This window comes from Nicotiana sylvestris, chromosome 4, assembly GCF_000393655.2.
Source record: "Nicotiana sylvestris chromosome 4, ASM39365v2, whole genome shotgun sequence".
NCBI classification, from domain to species: Eukaryota; Viridiplantae; Streptophyta; class Magnoliopsida; order Solanales; family Solanaceae; genus Nicotiana; species Nicotiana sylvestris.
In genome coordinates this window covers 77,555,758-77,574,602 of record NC_091060.1, presented here as the reverse complement: position 1 = coordinate 77,574,602, position 18,845 = coordinate 77,555,758, and the positions used below count along the sequence as shown (strand labels likewise).

The 18,845-nt window shown below is 39.1% G+C and overlaps 2 protein-coding genes across 2 annotated transcripts; both read left to right on the top strand.

The window, feature by feature from the left end:
- Nucleotides 1-2,038: 2,038 nt before the first annotated feature.
- LOC138889730 (uncharacterized) lies at nucleotides 2,039-2,542 on the top strand. Its single transcript, XM_070173066.1, has one exon. The coding sequence runs from the start codon at nucleotides 2,039-2,041 to the stop codon at nucleotides 2,540-2,542; it is 504 nt and encodes a 167-aa protein (XP_070029167.1).
- Nucleotides 2,543-4,890: 2,348 nt separating this feature from the next.
- On the top strand, nucleotides 4,891-5,196 carry LOC138889729 (uncharacterized). Its single transcript, XM_070173065.1, has one exon. It carries the CDS (start codon nucleotides 4,891-4,893, stop codon nucleotides 5,194-5,196), a length of 306 nt encoding a protein of 101 aa, XP_070029166.1.
- Nucleotides 5,197-18,845: the final 13,649 nt, after the last annotated feature.

Genomic DNA, 18,845 nt, shown 5'->3' with positions numbered 1-18,845 from the left:
AATAAGGGCTTAACCTTAACATACTTGGAGTAGGGAAAAATCCGTATGATATTCTTGGAACAGGTTGCACCGTACTCTGCTAGAATCTCAAAACGTAATTATGTTGCTAAGACCTTAATAATTCTTGGTGGTTTTCTTTTGTAGGACTCGATTGAAAAAGAGAATGGCTAACATCCAGCAAGTGTGAGGTCTTACGTCTATTCTTGGTATTGGAACAATTCAAATGAACTTAGTATAGTTTGTTTTAGTCTTTATGTGAAAGACTTTGATTAGTCAAAGTCTTGGAAATGAAATACATGGTATCTTCATGACACCTAAAAAGGAATGACTTAGTCATTCCTTATAACATGGAAAGCTTCCACGTGGGGTTGGAAGTGGGATAATTAATCTTTATCCACTTATTAGTTAACTGGGTAATGTTTTGTTACCCGGTAATTAATCAATTACCCGCATAATTTTAAAATTATCCCAAATTATTTAAAATTCTACTTATTTTTAATATACTTTATACGTTATACTATCGTGGTCATATGGTACCTTGCATGGTAGTAGTTTATAATTATCGGGTATTATCACTTGATCTGTATTTAACCCAAATTGGCCATTTTCAATGAAACTCGTTTTCTCTAATTCGTGCATCCTTTATCCTTCATGACACTTATTTATCGCTTGTTATAAATAGCATAAATATGCTAACCTCCAGATAATATCATCCCTGAGTTTACGTCAATTTACTGAAGACGAAACTTTAACGTACAAAAAACGCGAGATCTAACAAGGAGCACATATTCCCGCCGCCCGTACCCTAACGTAGCGGGTCCAGATTGACTAGGTCCTAGAGGTCATACTAGTGCAGCTAGTTGTCTCAGTTTAGCCCGAGGTTAGAGCAGTATCATCCGAGGGGGAGCAGCTCAGGCTCGAGAGGTACCAGAAGTACTACCCCCTACTTTTAGCAGCTTAGCTTTAGAGGATGCACGTAGTTTTCTTGAGGAGTGCCACTGTGTCCTCCATACTATGGTATTGTGGAGACAAGTGAGGTTGCTTAACTACGTTGCATCTTAAGGGAGTGGCTTATCAGTGGTGGCGAGCGTACAAGTTGGGTAGCCCAGCCAAGGCATCTTCACTCATATGGGCTCAGTTTTTAGAGATGTTCATGAGAGAGTTTGCTCCCTAGAGCCTTCGGTATGCATGGCGCACAGAGTTTGAGTATTTGTGCCAAGGTGTTATGACCATGTCGGAGTATGCTATCAGGTTCAGTGACATGTCCAGACATGCACTAGCCTTAATCTCGACAGTCAGAAAGCGAGTCCGCCAATTTATCGAAGAGCTCAACCATGGTATTAGATTCAACATGGCTCGAGAGTTGGAGACTTATACCCCATACCAGCAGGTGGTGGAGATCGCTTGGAGATTGGAGGGTATTTAGGGCCGGGAGAGAAAGGACAGGAAGGCTAAGAGGCCTCGAGATTCTGGCACACATAGTGGCACTTGTGCCCCAACTGTATCCTATTATGGTGCAGGCTATGTGAGTCGCCCAGTTCATTTAGACTTCGTCTACTCCTAGGTATCAAGTTTCCCATTATGTACCGCCACTATCTAGTGCACCTCTTACACGGGGTGCTTTCAGCAGTCAGTCCAGCCGACCAGGCCCGAGCCCAGTTTTAGTAACCATGTCCTCCAGGAGCTTGTTTTGAGTATGGTAATGCTCGTCATATGTTGAGGGACTGCCCCCGACTCAGGAAGGGTGTACCTCCACATACCACTCAGGCTCTAAATCTTCGATCGGGTCCTCAGACTTCTTGGACTGTGGTTACTGAACCAGTTTCCACTCTGTACAGCCAGCTAGAGGTGGAGGTCGGGCAGGTAGGGGTTTCCCTAGATGCGGAGTACAAGCCAGATGTTATGCTCTACCGACTAGGACGGAGGCATTTGCATCAGTCTTATTTGATCTAGGCTCCACTTATTCATGTGTATCATCTTACTTTGTTCCATAATTAGTATCTCCCGTGATTCCTTGAGTTCTCATGTGTCCACGCCAATGGTAGATCCCATTGTTGTTGACAGTCTGTATCAGTCATGTTTAGTTGTTCTTTGTGGTTTTGAGACCAGAGTTGACCTATTGTTGCTCAGTATGGTAGATTTTGATATTGTTTTGGGCATGGACTGGTTGTTTCCCTATCATGCTATTCTTGATTTTCATGCCAAGATGGTGACATTGGCTATGCCAGGTTTGCCACGGGTTGAGTGGAGGGGTAATTTGGATTGTGTTCCTAGCAGGTTGGTGTCTTTCCTTAAGGCACATTGGATGGTTGTGAAGGGGTGTGATGCATATCTATCCTTTGTGAGGGATGTTAGTGTTGACACTCCTACCGTGGAGTCATTTTCGGTAATGAAGGATTATCCAGATATATTTTCGGTGGATCTTCCGAGCATGCCGCCTGATAGGGATATCGATTTTGGCATTAACTTGTTGTCGTGCACTCAGTCCATTTCTAATGCGCCATATCGTATGGCCCCAACGAAGTTGAAGGAGTTAAATTAGTAGTTACAAGAGTTGCTTGATAAGGTTTTCATTCGGCCCAGTGTGTCACGCTGGGGTGCTCCGGTCTTGTTTGTAAAGAAGAAGGATGGTTCTATACACATGTGTATCAATTATCGTCAGTTGAACAAGGTTACAATGAAGAACATGTATCTATTTTCATGCATTGATGACCTATTTGATTAGCTACAAGGTGCTAGAGGGTTCTTAAAGATTGATTTGTGGTCTGGCTATCATCAGTTGAAGATTCGGGATTTAGATATTCTGAAGACTGACTTTAGGAATCGGTATGGTCATTATGAGTTCCTGGTGATATCATTTGGGCTGACCAACACCCCAACAACATTCATGCACTTGATGAATAGTTTATTCCATACCTATCTTGACTCATTAGGCATTGTGTTTATTGACGACATCTTGGTGTACTCCCAAAGGATCATGAGCTGCACTTGAGGATCGTGCTTTGGACCTTGACAGAAAAGAAGTTGTATGCAAATTTTTCAAAGTGTGAATTCTGGCTTGACTCGGTGGCATTTTTGGGTCATGTGGTGTAGAATGAGGGGATTAAGGTAGATCCAAAGACGATTGAAGCGGTGAAGAGTTGGCCTAGACCGTGTTCAGCTACTCAGATCCGGAGTTTTCTTGGTTTGCTAGGGTATTACCGTCGATTCGCAGAGGGTTTCTCATTTATTGTTGCACCTATGACCAGATTGACCCAGAAGGGTGCTCCGTTCAGGTGGACCAAGGAGTGTGAGGAGAGATTTCAAAAGCTCAAAATTGCTTTGACCACAGCCCTAGTGTTGGTATTGCCTATAGGTTAGGGGTCTTATACTGTGTACTGTGATACAGCACGTGTTGGCCTCAGCACGGTGTTGAGGCAAGATAGTAGGATGATTGCCTACACGTCTAGACAACTGAAGGTGCATGAGAAGAATTATCATGTCCACGACTTGGAATTAGCAGCTATTGTTCATGACTTAAATATTTGGCCGCACTACTTGTACGGTGTCCTTTGTGAGGTCTATACTGACCACCAGAGTCTACAACATCTGTTCAAATAAAAGGATCTTAACTTGTGGCAGAGGAGATGGTTAGAGTTGCTTAATGACTATGATATCACCATTCTATATCATCTCGGAAAAGCCAATATGGTGGTCGATGCCTTGAGTTGAAAGACGGAGAGCTTGGGCAATTTGGCATATCTACCGGCAGTGGAGAGGCCATTAGCATTAGATGTTCAGGCCTTGGCCAACCAGTTTGTTAGATTAGATATTTCAGAGTCGAGTCAAGTTTTGGCTTGCGTGGTTTCTCGGTCTTCCTTTTATGATCATATTAGAGACTGACGACCCCTATTTGGTTGTCCTCTTGGACATAGTTCAGCACGGCAATGCCAAGGAGGTTACTCTTAGGGATGATGGTGTGTTACGGATGAAAGACCGGTTATGTGTGCCCAATGTAGATGGATCGCGTGAGTTAATTCTTCAGGAGGCCTACAGTTTGCGGTACTCTATTCATCTGTGTGCTGCTAAGATGTATCAGAACTTGAGGGAGCACTATTGGTGGAAAAGGATGAAGAAATACATAATGGAGTATGTAGCTCGGTGTCTAAATTGTCAGCAGGTGAAGTATGAGCATCAACGACCAAGTGGGTTGCTTTAGAGGCTTGAGATTCCCGAGTGGAAATGGGAGCGAGTTACCATGGATTTCGTTGTTGGGCTCCCACGGACTCAGAAGAAGTTTGATGCAGTATGGGAGATTATGGATAGGTTGACCAAGTTGGCTCATTTCATTCCAGTGGCGACTACTTATTCTTCAGAGCAGCTAGCTCAGGTCTATTTTTGCGAGATTGTCTAACTTCATGGAATGCTAGTATCCATCATCTCTGACCGGAATACGTAATTTACATCGCGATTCTAGAAGGCCGTACAGCGTGAGTTAGGCACACGAGTTGAGTTGAGTACAACATTCAACCTTCATACGGATGGACAGTCCGAGCGCACTATTCATATATTGGAGGATATGCTTCGTGCATTTGTTATGGAGTTTGGGGTTTCTTGGGATCAACACTTGTTGCTTATGGAGTTTTCCTACAACAACTGTTACCAATCGAGCATTCAGATGGCTTCATATGAGGCCTTGTATGGGAGGCGGTGCCGGTCACCGGTGGGTTGGTTTGAGCTGGGCAAGGCGAGGCTATTGGGTACTGACTTGGTTCAAGATGCTTTGGAAAGGGTTAAATTGATTGAAGAGTGGCTTCGTATACCCAATCTGGGCAGAAGAGTTATGTGGATCGGAAGGTTTGTGATGTTGTATTCATGGTGGGAGAGTGGGTATTGCTCCAGGTTTCGCCCATGAAGGGTGTTATGAGGTTCGGGAAGAATAGCAAATTGAGCCCTAGGTATATTGGACCTTTTGAGATTCTTGAGAGGATTAGTGAGGTGGCCTACAGGCTTGCACTACCACCTAGTCTAGTTGCAATTCATCCGGTATTCCAGGTTTTTATGCTCCGAAAGTATCACGGTGATCCGTACCATGTGTTAGATTTCAGCTCAGTCCAATTGGACAAGGATTTGTCTTATGTTGATGAGTTGGTGGCCACTTTAGACAGGCATTTCAGAGAGTTGAGATCAAAGAGCATTGCTTTAGTGAAAGCTTAGTGGAGGGGTCAACCAGTCGAGGAGGCAACTTGGGATACTGATCATGATATGCGTAGCCGTTATCCTCATCTTTCACCACTTCAGGTATGTCTCTATACTTGTTTGAGGACAAATGTTTGTTCTAAGAGGGGGAGGATGTAATGACCCGACCGGTCGTTTGAGTATTTTAGATCTGATCCCCTATTTATTGCCTTCTCTATGTTGTGTTATGGTTATGTGACTTGTCGGGGGTGTTTGGTTTTAGTTCTGTTGAGTTTTGGAGTGAAATAGGACACATAGTCCCTAAGTCGGAGGCTTAAGTTGAAAGAGTTAACCGCAGTTTAACTTTTTGGTAGATGACTCCGGAATGAAGTTTTGACTATTCCAATAGCTCTGTATGGTGATTTTGGTCTTAGGAGCTTGACCAAATGTTGATTTGGATGGATGTAGGTCATTTCAGCGTGAATTGGAGAAAAATAGAAAATTAAAGGTTTGGAAGGTTGAGAAGTTTGACCAGGAGTTGACTTTACTGATATCGGGGTTGGATTCCAATTTCGGAAGTTGGAATAGGTTTTTCGTGTCATTTATGACTTGTGTGCAAAATGTGAGGTCAATCGAAGTTGTTTTGGTATGATTTGGCATTAGTTTTTGAAGTCGGTTGCTCATAGTTTCAATAGGCTTGAATTGAGTTGTGATTCATTGAATCGATGTTGTTTGATGTAATATTTGGCCTCGAGAAGGTCCGTTATGTGTTTTGGAACTTTCTATATTCGGACGGGGTCCCGGGGGCCCACGGGAGTGATTCGGATTGAATTCAGAACCAATTTGGACTTAATCATTTTTGTTGAAGCGTCAGCTATTCTGGTGTCATCACACCTGCTATTCTGGTGAGGCGCAAAAGCGGAAAGGGGCTGCCCAGTTTTGGGTTTGCAGGTGCAGACACTTGGGCACAGGTGCGCCTCCGTAGGCGCGAACTTTTCTTCTGCAAAAGCAGAATTTGGGAAGGCCTTATGCAGGAGCGCAGGTGCGGTCTAGTCTCCGCAGAAGCAGGCTTGCAAGCGCAAACCATTGGTCCGCAGAAGCGGTGTTTCACAAAATTAGTTGGAATCGCACCTGCAATGGATTTTTTGCAGGTGCAGCATCGCAGGTGTGACCCTATGCCCGCAGAAGCGAGGATCGCTGTGCAGAAAAGAGGTCTTTGAGGGTTTATTCTTATTTCATATTTTAGACCTAGAGAGCTCGGTTTGTGGTAATTTTTTGAGGGATTTTCAAGAAAATTATCAGGGTAAGTGATTCTAACCCCGATTTGAATATATTACATGAATCCATTGCTATTTTCATCATTTAATTAGTGATTTAAGTTGGAAATTTGTGAAAAATTTGTGAAAATTTCTTAAACTAAAGTTTGGAGAGTTGAAAGGTAATTTGATGTCAGATTTGAGTAATTCTTGTATGGTTTATCGAATGAGTGTTCAGATTATATATTTTTTGTCAGGTTTGTAGACGCGGGTCCAGGGTTGCCTTTTTGAGTTGACTTTTTGTTTCTCTTTAAAAATTGCAACTTTATTGTTCGGAATAGCTATGAAGTTGTTTTGGCTAGACTCGAGTCATTCGGAGTTGGATAATCGAGGGAAAGGCTTACTAGTGGATTGAGTTAGCGTGTTTTGAAGTACGTGTCTTGCCTAACTTTGTGCGGGAAAAATTACCCTTTATGATTGGTGTTGTTTTGTGTTAATTGTGATATGTGGAAGCCGTATAAGAAAGGTGATGAGTGTGTACACGGGCTAAATGTGATAATTGACCAGTTCTAGCTATGTAGATTCTTTTCATGCCTTTAATTGAGTTACCATAATATGTCATATTCATCATCATTAGCCTATCTTCACATGCTTTACTTGTCTTACCTCTTATTTGTTAATTGTCTTTACATGCTTAGTTGAAACTATTATTTTCTCTATTCCTTATTCATTATTTAACCATTCTGTTTCTTACTTGAAATTGTTGTTTCTTGGAATATCATATTGTTGAAATTGGTATTGAGTTATAAGGGTCGTGATTCACATTGAGGCCAAGTTGTAAAGTTGTGAAATACTATTCTTGTTGAGTTATTCACTACACTTGTTATTATTGAGAATCTTGTGCATATTGTGGTTGAAGCATGGGTTATTTATTGTGGAAACACCATTATTGTTGACTTCTTTGGCAAGTTATGATATTGGGCACTCGAGATGCGATTTGTGATAAGTTGTGATATTGATATGCATGCGGTGGTATAAGGATTTGTAGTTGAAAAGCATGCAGTGGTATAATGATTTGGGGTTGAAACGCATGCAATGAGATAAGGTGGGCTTGATACTCGTGTTGCTAGTAGGGTAACTACTTGAAGCCATGCGGTGTGATAAGGTGGGCAAAAATGCGGGAAGCTATTTCGGGAAAAAACTAAATGCAAGGCTCCCGCGGTGATATAAGGAAAGATTGTGATTTGATACTACGAGGCGGTACCTCGGTAGTGATTCTTGTTGATACTTTTCTATTACTTCACTTGTGTTTTGGTTGCTTTTCTTCCTTGGCATACCATTCATTGTTTTCTTCTGTAATACATTAATTGCCTTAGTTCGGCATAGCTATTCTTGGTATATTTCTTCATTGTTTCCTTTTCCATTGTTTATCATTTTTACAATATGATATACTTGTTCAGTTCTCTTATTTATTCTAGTAGGGCCTTGACCTGACCTCATCACTACTCTACCGAGGTTAGGCTTGGAACTTACTGGGTACCGTTGTGGTGTACTCATGCTACGCTTTTTGCACTCCTTAATTATTTAGTATTCGGATCTTAATACACATCTCAATCTGAATACACATCTAAATATTCAAATATGTATTCAGATTCAGACGACTTAATCTAAAATAATGAGGCCTAATATAAATAGAGGGGTTCTATTACATTGTAATTCATTATCAATAAAAATTCTCACTTTGTACTTTTCTCTCAAATATTCTTTCATCTTCTTTTATTGTTTTATAATAACTATGAACTAGTTAAACCCCTTGAAATTCATATGGATAATACTGATCAAGGAAGAACACGAATACGAAACACAAATTAAGCTAAGTAGAGAATGTAATTCAAGCCCCTTTGTAATTAGATTAACTAGAACAACGAATTAACAACCAATTAAAAAAGATAATCCAAAATTATTGTCAAGACCCCAAAATCCCACCTTAGGATGTCGTGATGGCACCTAGTCCCTAAGACTAGGTAAGCCTAACACATGCTGAGTTAATAACAAAATTGAACTATTAAATCATTAGACATAAACCAGTAAATGACATACATAGCTGCAAATGACCAATAGTTATACATTTTCCAAAACCGGTAGAACGGAGTCATAAGCTCTACTGAAATACACTAGAATTTCCACATAGTATACTGTTTCGATTTTAAATTTACCAGTAGCATAAGGAAGTAAGATGGTGACTCTAAAGCCTGCGAGCGTCAAGCAGGTATATCTTGAAGTCTCCGCTGCGCAGAAGCAACTCTCAATATCACGATCAGAAATACCTGGACTGCACAAAAATGTGCAGAAGCGTAACTTGAGTACACCATAACGCTACCCAGTAAATATCAACTCTAACCTCGGTAAAGTAGTGACGAGGCCTGGTTAAGACACCTACTAGATATAGAAACATGTACAAGATATAAATGAAGCTAACAATGGAAAGAACATCAATGTAAGGCTAACAACGGAAAGATTATTAATTTACAACCAACAACGAAATAATAAAAACACAAATGGCAGCAAGTAGTAAACGGGTAATAGAGAAGCAACATAATCAGGACACTGATGAGATATGAATGAACATAAATAAGGAGGAACCAATGACAACTCAAATAATCAAATCGTTCCTAACGCATGGGCCTAAAACAAGAATTACCCCGAGGCACCACACCTCGTAAATCACAAATCATGGACCACAATTTTCAAATCTTACACGTATGGCAACTCGTGCCGACAATAACAATTACCTTCGCACGACAAGGCCCATGTGCTACCATGTACATTGCAACCGTAACAAATATCAATTAAAATGATCGAAAGTTATATTTAAATACCATAAAGCATAATAACAATCTTGAATAAAATAGGCGTCAAATAAAATTATGAGTTTATTTTAGAAATCAATTAAAATAAAATAAAATATAATTTATACAAAATAGAGTATCATATGGATTTAGTTTAGAAATCAATAATATTGAGTAAAATTTCATATTTAAACAAAGTAAAACATCAGTTAATTAACAAATTAAATATAGAATTTATTAAAAGAGAAATGTGATAATAATTTTAATTAAGATAGCCAATCAACAGGGTATTGAGTATAATTTGAGAACCTAATTATAGTAAAAGGGCGATAACCATTTAAAATAATAAAGCACTGAGTGAGATAGCAAGTTCTATCTTAAGAGACACATAGAATAAGCATGTCAATAATTCTATTATTTAAATTGCTATGTTACCAACAACTCAACAGAATGCGATATGATGACTCTACACAATTATATTCACATTAACAATCAATTTATCAAGTTATAACGGAGGCACAGGTTGGCATGTTAAAGCAATACAACAAATCATGTAGAATGCATGACTTACATAAGAAGCCACCATCATTCCAACACCAAGATAACACTGAATTAACAAACACAATTAAAATGCGGATGAATGATTGAAGGAATAACAATAATCATTCAAATCAACAAGTTGTCCCAACAGAGAATGTACAACAAGAATCAAAACTGAGGTACCGCCTCGAAATCACATTTCGCAAGTCATAATCACAATCTTTCCTTATACCGCCGCATGAGTCTTACATTTAGATAGTTTTGAAAATATTTTTTTCCGGAATAGCTACATGCACTTTACCCCACCTTATGTCGCCGCGTGGCTTCAACTAAGTTTCTCACTAGCAACATGCACATAAATTCCAACTTATGCCACCGTATGTACATTAACCCCTATCCTTATACTGCCACATGTGCATCAATATCACAACACCATAACAACTCGCACCACAAGTGACCATATGTCACAACTTGCACAAAATCATCAGTACTAAAGTTTCCACAACATAAGCCCACGGCTCAACCACAATATGAACAAGAATCTCAATAATAACAAAATAAAGGTGAATAGCTCAACAAGAAAGATATCCCAATAATTAACAACTTCGCCTCAATGTGATAACGGCTTTCACAACTTCAACATCAATAACTCAACGAGAAGATATTCCATAAAATAACAACTTCAAGTAAAGTAATTCAACAATTAAATAATTAGCAAGACAATAAGGAAGGCAGTAACTTCAACTAAAACATGTAAGATCAAAATAACAAGAGATAGAGAAAGTGCTAACAATGTCAAATAAAGAATGTAAGGATAGATTAACACATGTAAAGGTAGATTATCAATTCAATTAAGGCATGAAAAGAGTCTAAATAGCGTAAACCAGTCAAATACCACATATAGCCCGTGTACCCACTTGTCACCTTGCGCACATGGCTTTCACATAACACAAATAGTACAATCAATCCAAATCCTAAGGGGTCATTCCCCCACACAAAGTTTGGTAAGATACTTTAAAAAGCCCATCCCGTGTAAACCAACCTCCAGGCGGCTCGAATCTAACCAAAATAACTTAATATCATTTAAAAAAAGTCATAGGAAACAATTTCGGATAATAAGGCTTCGGTCTTTAATAAAAACCAAAAAGTCAACATTGGGCACGTGCCTTGGAACCCGAAATAACTCATAAATTCTGAACACTCATTCCGATACGCCCAAAACTGAGGTCCATAACTTTGTGAGAAAAAGTAACTAAATTTCGAAATAAGTGTTGATACCCAATTTTTTTCTATATATTTTAAATATGCATAAATACCTTCAAAATAACATATTAATATGCATAAATACATTCAAAATAGCATATATATATATGCATATATAAGCATGCCCAAGGTTTTTATTATTTTTTCCATAATTTTTAAGGGTTTAAATTGATTTATTTTCTTCCTTTTTATCCATAAAATCCCTAATAATTATTTCCAAAATTATTGTTTTGATAATTCATCTATTTAATTTCTACATTTATGCCAAAATATGACTAATATAATTTTTATGTATTTTTACAATTACATTTGGTATTTTACAAGCTAAATTGCATATAATTGCAATGTTAGCCCATTTTGAGATATAATTATGTTTTATATGCATAAAATTGGATCTTATATTTTTAAATTATTAATTATGTATTTTTAAATTATTTTGGCACCTTAAATTATTTTCAAGAAATTATCTGTTATTTTTATAAATTAAATAGGGAAAAACTAGCTATTTAAATTATAGCCAATTTGGCTTCCAATTATAGCCAAATCGGACCCCAATTCCCAGCCCAATTTTACAATTAAAAAAAACCCTACCTATACCCTAATAACCCTTACCCAAACCCGGAACCTACCTACCCATTTTAATCTTGATCGTTGATCTCCCAAATTAACGGTCCAAATAATTCATTTCCTTTTTTAATTTCTAAACGACCCCTAAACCTAATCCATTTCACCTAATCCGCCACCTTCAGATGCTCTCTCATCTCCACTCTTCTCTCAAACCTAATCCTAGATTCCTCCACTCCCCTCCGTCTCTGGTCATCTCCAGCGACTATCCCTTTCAACCCAAGCCTCCAATGGGTCTCTCATCACCCTGCTCATCATCTCTAAGGCCTTCAATGATCCTGGGCAATGTCGATTTGGACTTAGGGTTTATGTTTCTGTTACTTATGGGTTCTCCGGTGTGATTTTGGGCAAAATCACACCTTATATGTCACGATTGGTGAAGTTTCAATAGGTTCTTTTGATTTTTACTTGGGTTTCTTTTTGAAACTCTAACTCTCTTCTGAATCTCTCAGATCTATGTTATTTTTATGTTTTAAGACTATTTCCTTCTGTGATTTGCTTATTCTTGAGCTCTCTTCTGAAAGATCTTCTACTCTAAACCATTTTTACTCCCTTTAAAAAACTAGGGTTTTCGGAGTTCTTTCTATACCTCTTTCGACTGATTTTTTTATGATTAAACCTTTTTCCTTGTTTATCTTGACTGATTCTAAATTCTTACTGCTTTTTAACTCAACTCTGTTAAAAAGTCCTAATTTCTTAAAGATTTTCTTTACTTGTTTCTGCGAGTTAGCATGATTTTCTTTACTTATTTCTGTGTGTTATCCTGATTTTCTTTACTTGTTTCTGTGTGTTAGCTTGATTTTCTTTACTTTGCTTCTGTGTGTTAGCATGATGTTCTCCACTTTGGTTCTGTGTGTTAGCATGACTTTCCTTTACTTCGTTTCTGTGTGTTAGCCTATTTACCTGGTTCTTGTTAATCTCTTGTGGTCACCATGCTTCGAATATGTTCTGCTGAATCTCTAGTCTACTTACATCATATCTACATGGCTGTGTTTGCTCATCTTTTGTTTCTTTATGCCTATATAATAAACCTTATTTGTTTGCTACTTCTGTTCAATCGTCTCTATTTATATGTTGAGGTATGCAGAATCATGACTCCTCATGATTGATTCTGATTTTCCTTAACTTTTGGTAATTGAAAGATTTTCCTTCAAAGTCCTAGAATTCTACTTGTCTATTTGAATTAACTGATTGCATTACCTTATTTACTATGGTACTTTGTTTTGCTTAGTTTTCCTTAATTGGGTCCTTCTGAATTTGGTCCTAATTGACTACTTTATGCCTACTGAATCTTGACCCTTTCCTTATTTAATCATGCACTGATTTTCCTTCCTCCCTTATATGGTACTGAATCTTCCCGTTTGGCCTTGACTCCCTTAACTCAAGGAAGTACTTCCTTGATTCTCTAGATGATTGATTTTGAGTTCTTAAACTAGTATACTACTATGATTTTTTTTACCTTATTACACTACCTACTTTCAACTATAAATACTCTTAAGTCTTTCACAAACAACACACACACTTGGCTTTCAAAACCCCCCTCTTACTTAAAATCTCTGTGTTATTCTACTACTACTAGTCGGCTGCAAGCCAAGGCTAATCATCTGTACTCATTGGTTCTTTCATTCTGCTTAATTTTTATCTTTACTGGTATGTCCTAGTTTAATTTAAAATCTCAACAACAACATGTTTCTCTTCTTGATTCAGTTTCTTTTATTTCTAGCCTGCTTTCACTTGTGGTTTTGTTGTGGAGTTTGTAGTTAAGCATGCTAATATGACCCCTCCTCCCTTTAAGTTCATGTATTCCCTTTGTGTGATTCAAGCATGCCTGAACAATATTATTCTTTTACCTACTGTGCACTTGCCACTTTGTGATTCCCAAATCCCTATTCCCCTCTATGTGTTCATGATTGGTTTGTGATTATGTCAGTGTCAAACTATCTCTAAGCAGGTCCAAACCAGTCCTAATACTCCAGCTGGGGTCAAGTGCCTGCAGTCAATATCTCTGTATCCCCAAACCCCTTAACCCCTATATGATTACTGAATTCATTTACTTAGTGTATATGGTCCTATCCTGAAATGTTTGAACTCTGTTTACTATGCCAACTTCTTTTCAACAACCTCTATTACTAATTACTTTCAAAATAGACCTTTCAGTCCAGTCTTTAATAAACTTCTTTCAAACATGTGCCCTGCACTTTCACTCTACTCCTAGTTAATAAGTTCTGCCCCTCTAGTATGTGTACTGCCTTGGGATCCTCTTGAGAACCCTTGGAACTCTGGCATACTGAGGCTGGCTTTCCACAGTGCACTGGTTCAATGCTTGGCTATTAAGTCTAGGTGTAAGCATTACCCGGGGTCCTTGAGACCCTTAGGGAACTTTGATGCACCTAGATTCTGATTTGTGTATGAAAATGAGGCTTGAAAGACCATTGGAGGCTTTGGGTAACTGTGGCCTGATTGCAGGCTCTCTATAGAATAGATTCTTAATTTTCTATTTCACTTATGTAATTCATTTGTTGGCCTGTAATAACTTGTAAACAGTTATTTGGGTATTTAGTGAAAGGGTGGGTAGATGTATACTTTGTGGGGTAACCTGGGTAGAAATCCTGCTTTTAGGATTTATTTTCAAATCTGCTTGACTTACTCGATAGAAAACATGCCTATAGGGTTTTATTCCTGTTGAATCTGATTGCTTTTGCATAATAGAAAACATGACTATAGGGTTTTTATTCTTGTTGAATCTGATTGCTTTTGCATAATAGAAAACATGCCTATAGGGTTTTTATTCCTGTTGAATCTAATTGTTTTGCATAGTAGAATCATGCCTATAGGGTTCCACTTTTAATTTCATAGTAGAAATCATGCTTATAAGGACTTTACTTTTAATGTCACTTGTATCAGATACAAACCATTTTCTTAAATCCTGCATTTGTCATGATAGAAACCATGTTTTTAGGATCCAAGCCATCATGTTTTAAAATCAACTCAAGTATAGATATCATGCCTATAAGATGTAATTCTGATTTAGTAAGTCTTTCATATGCTACTGCAAATTGACTAAAATTAGTAATGCGCCTAGATATCATGTTTATAGGGATCTAACTCTCAATTTTGTTTGGTAATTCTAATTAGCCCAATAGATCAATTTCTGTCTCGCCTAGTTTAATTGTCAAAACTGGCCTTAAAAAGAGATAACTTCTCTAAAATTAGTCCTTTCAAAACTGCTGTAATCTCATTAGATATCCTGCCTATACGTTTAAAAGAGACTATTTCTGAACTAGTTTTGTTTCTGCATTAACATAAATATCAGCCCTGCATATAGGCAAGCCTTAGGGCATTTTCAAAACTTGCACTTCTCTGAAGTTGTTTCTGTCACTCAACGTTTCTGAATTCTAACGGGTTTTTAAAAGAGATCCTAGGCAACCAATATGTTGTGGCTTCTGTATCTGAAAGTGGTTTATTCCTACATAATCACTTAGAAATTCTGCTTTAGGACTCTGATTACTAAAGGCCTTACTTGTGGTTGAGTCGTGTTGCATGTACGCTTGTTTGCGGAGGGAACTATGAGCCTTTAATTGCTCCACCCCAGTGAAAGTCCTAAAAGTTTTTCTTTGACTGTCGCCTTAGATTTTTGCCTTTAAAACCTTAGGGGTATGTCTAGAACTGCCTATAGGTAGAGGTCCTAACTCCCTCCGGGACTATTAAGAAGGGACAGGTAGCAGCACGCAATAGGAATTAGTGACCAACACTCGCTTTGCATGACCAATAAGGGGACGGGAAGGGTAGACATGGGATATGATAACTACGCGTTAATGTCACGTGTAGCCCCTCAATGAGGAGTGTTTACCGGACATTGCGTGGGGTGATCCTATAGGATAAACAACCTAGGACCCCCTTTAGCCCAAACCTTCTCCTTGTTTAGCACTTTCCTTTATAATTTGTTCAGCCTTTATTTCACTACTTGACTTGTTCAAACGTGCTGTACTTATTTGATTCAACTATTTATATGGACTAATTTGTAAATATAAGTTCGGTCGGGACCCACAGTTGTGGACCAAGAGGGGTTCCTAACACCTTCCCCTCGAGGTTATCTCGAGCCCTTGCCCTAATCTCTAGTAATGCAGACCAACCCAAGAGTTAATCACTCTAGGTGTGTTAACGCACCATAATCCGTTAGGTGATGACTCTTCAAATACCTAATTCCCAAAAGGAAATGAGTCACTACACCCCATGGAATATCGAAACCCGGACCTCTCTCAGCGAGGAGGGGAAAAAGGGGGCGCGACAACATGGCAACTCTACTGGGGATATTTTTAGGATCTTACAATAACAAACTTGTCTTTACAAATAAGTTCAAGCATGCTCATCCCATTAGCTGCTCCCTTATCTAGATTTAACTATTGTTTCTTTTAAGCATTTATGATTTTTTGCCCCGGAAACTGACTTGTCTCTTTATTTTCCGTTTCTTGTAACTGTCTTTTCAATTATTTAAATGTTGTATTTATTTTTCCAACGTGAAAATACTTGCCTACATGTTATTAACTGCTTCATAAATCATGCTTCACATCATATTCCACTCGTGCGTCTCAAATCCTATAGCAACGCTTTAATTAGTGGTTGCGCTCTTCCTATTTATTACCTTTAAATTCAGAAAGGCTTATTTACGGTAAAACCAATCGATCAACGGTGCAGTCGACGATTCTGTGCCTTCTCCCTCAAGTTCTCCGCTTGAGGGCACCAGTCTAAAACCCTATAGAAACCTTACTCTGTTTAAATTGTGCATGAATCATGGTCAAACCTAGTTGGATCAGTTATGTTGTCCACATAATGATCCTTTAAGATAAACCTTATCCAAAGTCCATCGGGTTTTCCATAATCCCAACGGACGCAATCACGTTCTGTGTATTAATTTGGAGGACTAAATGCCAATATGCTGATCATAAATGTATAAATAGTCGAGTCCGGTGGGGGTAAGGCCTAACCCTTTTGTTTTGTAGAAAATAAGGCACGAGGTCCCCAGATTCGGTATGGTTAGCAATATCCCTCCATTGTTGCTAAGTTGGTGGGAAGATCTTTCCTCAAGTGACAAGAAGCATGTGAAGAAGTACCTTGGTAACTTTTCGTCCCTGCTAGATATTGAACCAAACAAGAGATTGATCGAGGGTGCCACCTTATTTTGGGACAGTGAAAGAGTCGTGTTCCGTTTTGGCGACATAGAAATGACACCACTCCTAGAGGAAATAGAAGGACTTGCAAGGTTGACTTAGGAAAGTCCCGGGCTTTTGGTGCCGGAAAATCATACAGGCAGGGGATTTTTGAAGATGATGGGACTGAAAAAGAATGTCGACTTAGTGTTCCTGAAGGACTCCTACATACCTTTCGAATATCTTTATGAGAGGTATGGCCACAACAAGTCTTTCCGCACCTATCATGACGATATCTCCCTCACTTCATTGGGTCACATCCACCGTAGGGTGTTCGTGTTCATCGTGTGCTTTCTGGGGATGATAGTGTTCCCAATGAAAAAGGGAAGAATCCACACCAGGTTGGCCATGGTCGCTAAAACTCTGATGGGGGGGATTAATGGGAAAACATATACCGTAGTCCCTATGATCATAGCTGATATCTATAATGCCCTAGAACGCTGTCAAAGAGGAGTCTAGCATTTCGAGGGTTGCAACCTATTGGTGCAATTATGGTTGTTGGAGCATCTCTAAAAGGGTCACTATCGCCAAGAATTTCCACGAAGGGCTTGGAATGACCACATTGCTTTCCACCACCCCAAGCAGATGACCTATATTTTGGACATATTTGCTCAGCCGGAAAGTGACAGTGAATGGGTAGAGTTCTTCAACAATCTGACCGAGGAACAAGTGCAGTGGATGGTTGAATGGTTTCCAACAGACGAGTTCATTATCAGGTCTAGGGATGCTCTGCATTTGGTGTTGATCGAGTTAAGAGGGATATATCCATATGTCCCTATACGAGTTATGAGGCAAGCAGGCAGAAAGCAGGTTGTACCGAGGGTCGTCAAGATGGGTCATTTCAGGGCAGATTTCCAAGACGATGACATACCTTACAAATGCAAAACTCAGCACATGTTGCACTACAAAATCATGAAAGAGAAAAGCACGGTTGAGCCAGAAAGATATCATGCAGGGTGCGAACTTCTCTACCCTGCATGGTTGGAGGATAATATGAAAGGAGCGGTGACACCGAGGACTGGTCGAGGGAACAGAATCATAGAAGAGGAAGCTGAAGCCCAAGTCAAATACAACAGGCTGCGCAAGAGAGTCCATGACTCTGAGAAAGAGCATCGGGAAATACATGAGAGGAACATGAGGTTGATTGAGGAATGGAAAGAGATGGCAATCATTTCCAATAGAAAACAAGAATACCTGGAGCGAGGAATAGTGAAATTGGAGGGCAAAGTCATAAAAAGGGTTGAGAACTGTCAAAATGCAGAAGGAGCCGAGGGAGGACATCTGGCCCGAGCCTACTTGCTGTTTAGACTGTGCGAGCTGGGAGATCTGTTTGATGGAGTCCGGAAGATCGAATCTGGGGAAGATCCTTCTGGGACCAAATAGATTAGACTTACTTGCTTTTCTTAAAATGTAATAAGGCCAAGTGTCAATAGTGACTTGTCTTTTTTTTCATTATGTTAGTGTCATTTTTGGATTTGTCTACTTTTATATTATGAAATGAAGCATTTATTGGCATTCGAAGTTCTCCAAATGTATTTGTCGCTAGGCCTAGCTCAGGCACAACGAGGCTCCCAAATTAGGATACGAGTTTATATCCCACACTATGTGTTTAAATACTGCAAATATTTCAGAATCCCCACTAACTTGTTACCTTTGTTTTTTTATTTTTATTATTATTCCCATCCCATAGGTTGGTTCATCCATACTGGTCTCATCAGCATATCATACTAGATCCAAAGGCCCTCCTCCTCCTCCTCCTCCAAGCAACACAAAAAGTAGAGGGAAATCAAAGATGGACGACTTAAGTGAGATACGAAAGGAAACCCATTTGGAACAGGATTTCCATCAGCAGATACAATATGGGGAACTACTGAAGAAGAAGCATTAGCTGGGCTGAAGGATTTGCTCTTGGAAGATTAGGATATGGACTGTAGTGCCATAATTGAGGA

Coding starts and splice junctions, on each gene's coding strand:
- LOC138889730 (XM_070173066.1), top strand. CDS start 2,039: ATGGTAGATCCCATTGTTGTTGACAGTCTGTATCAGTCATGTTTAGTT.
- LOC138889729 (XM_070173065.1), top strand. CDS start 4,891: ATGAAGGGTGTTATGAGGTTCGGGAAGAATAGCAAATTGAGCCCTAGG.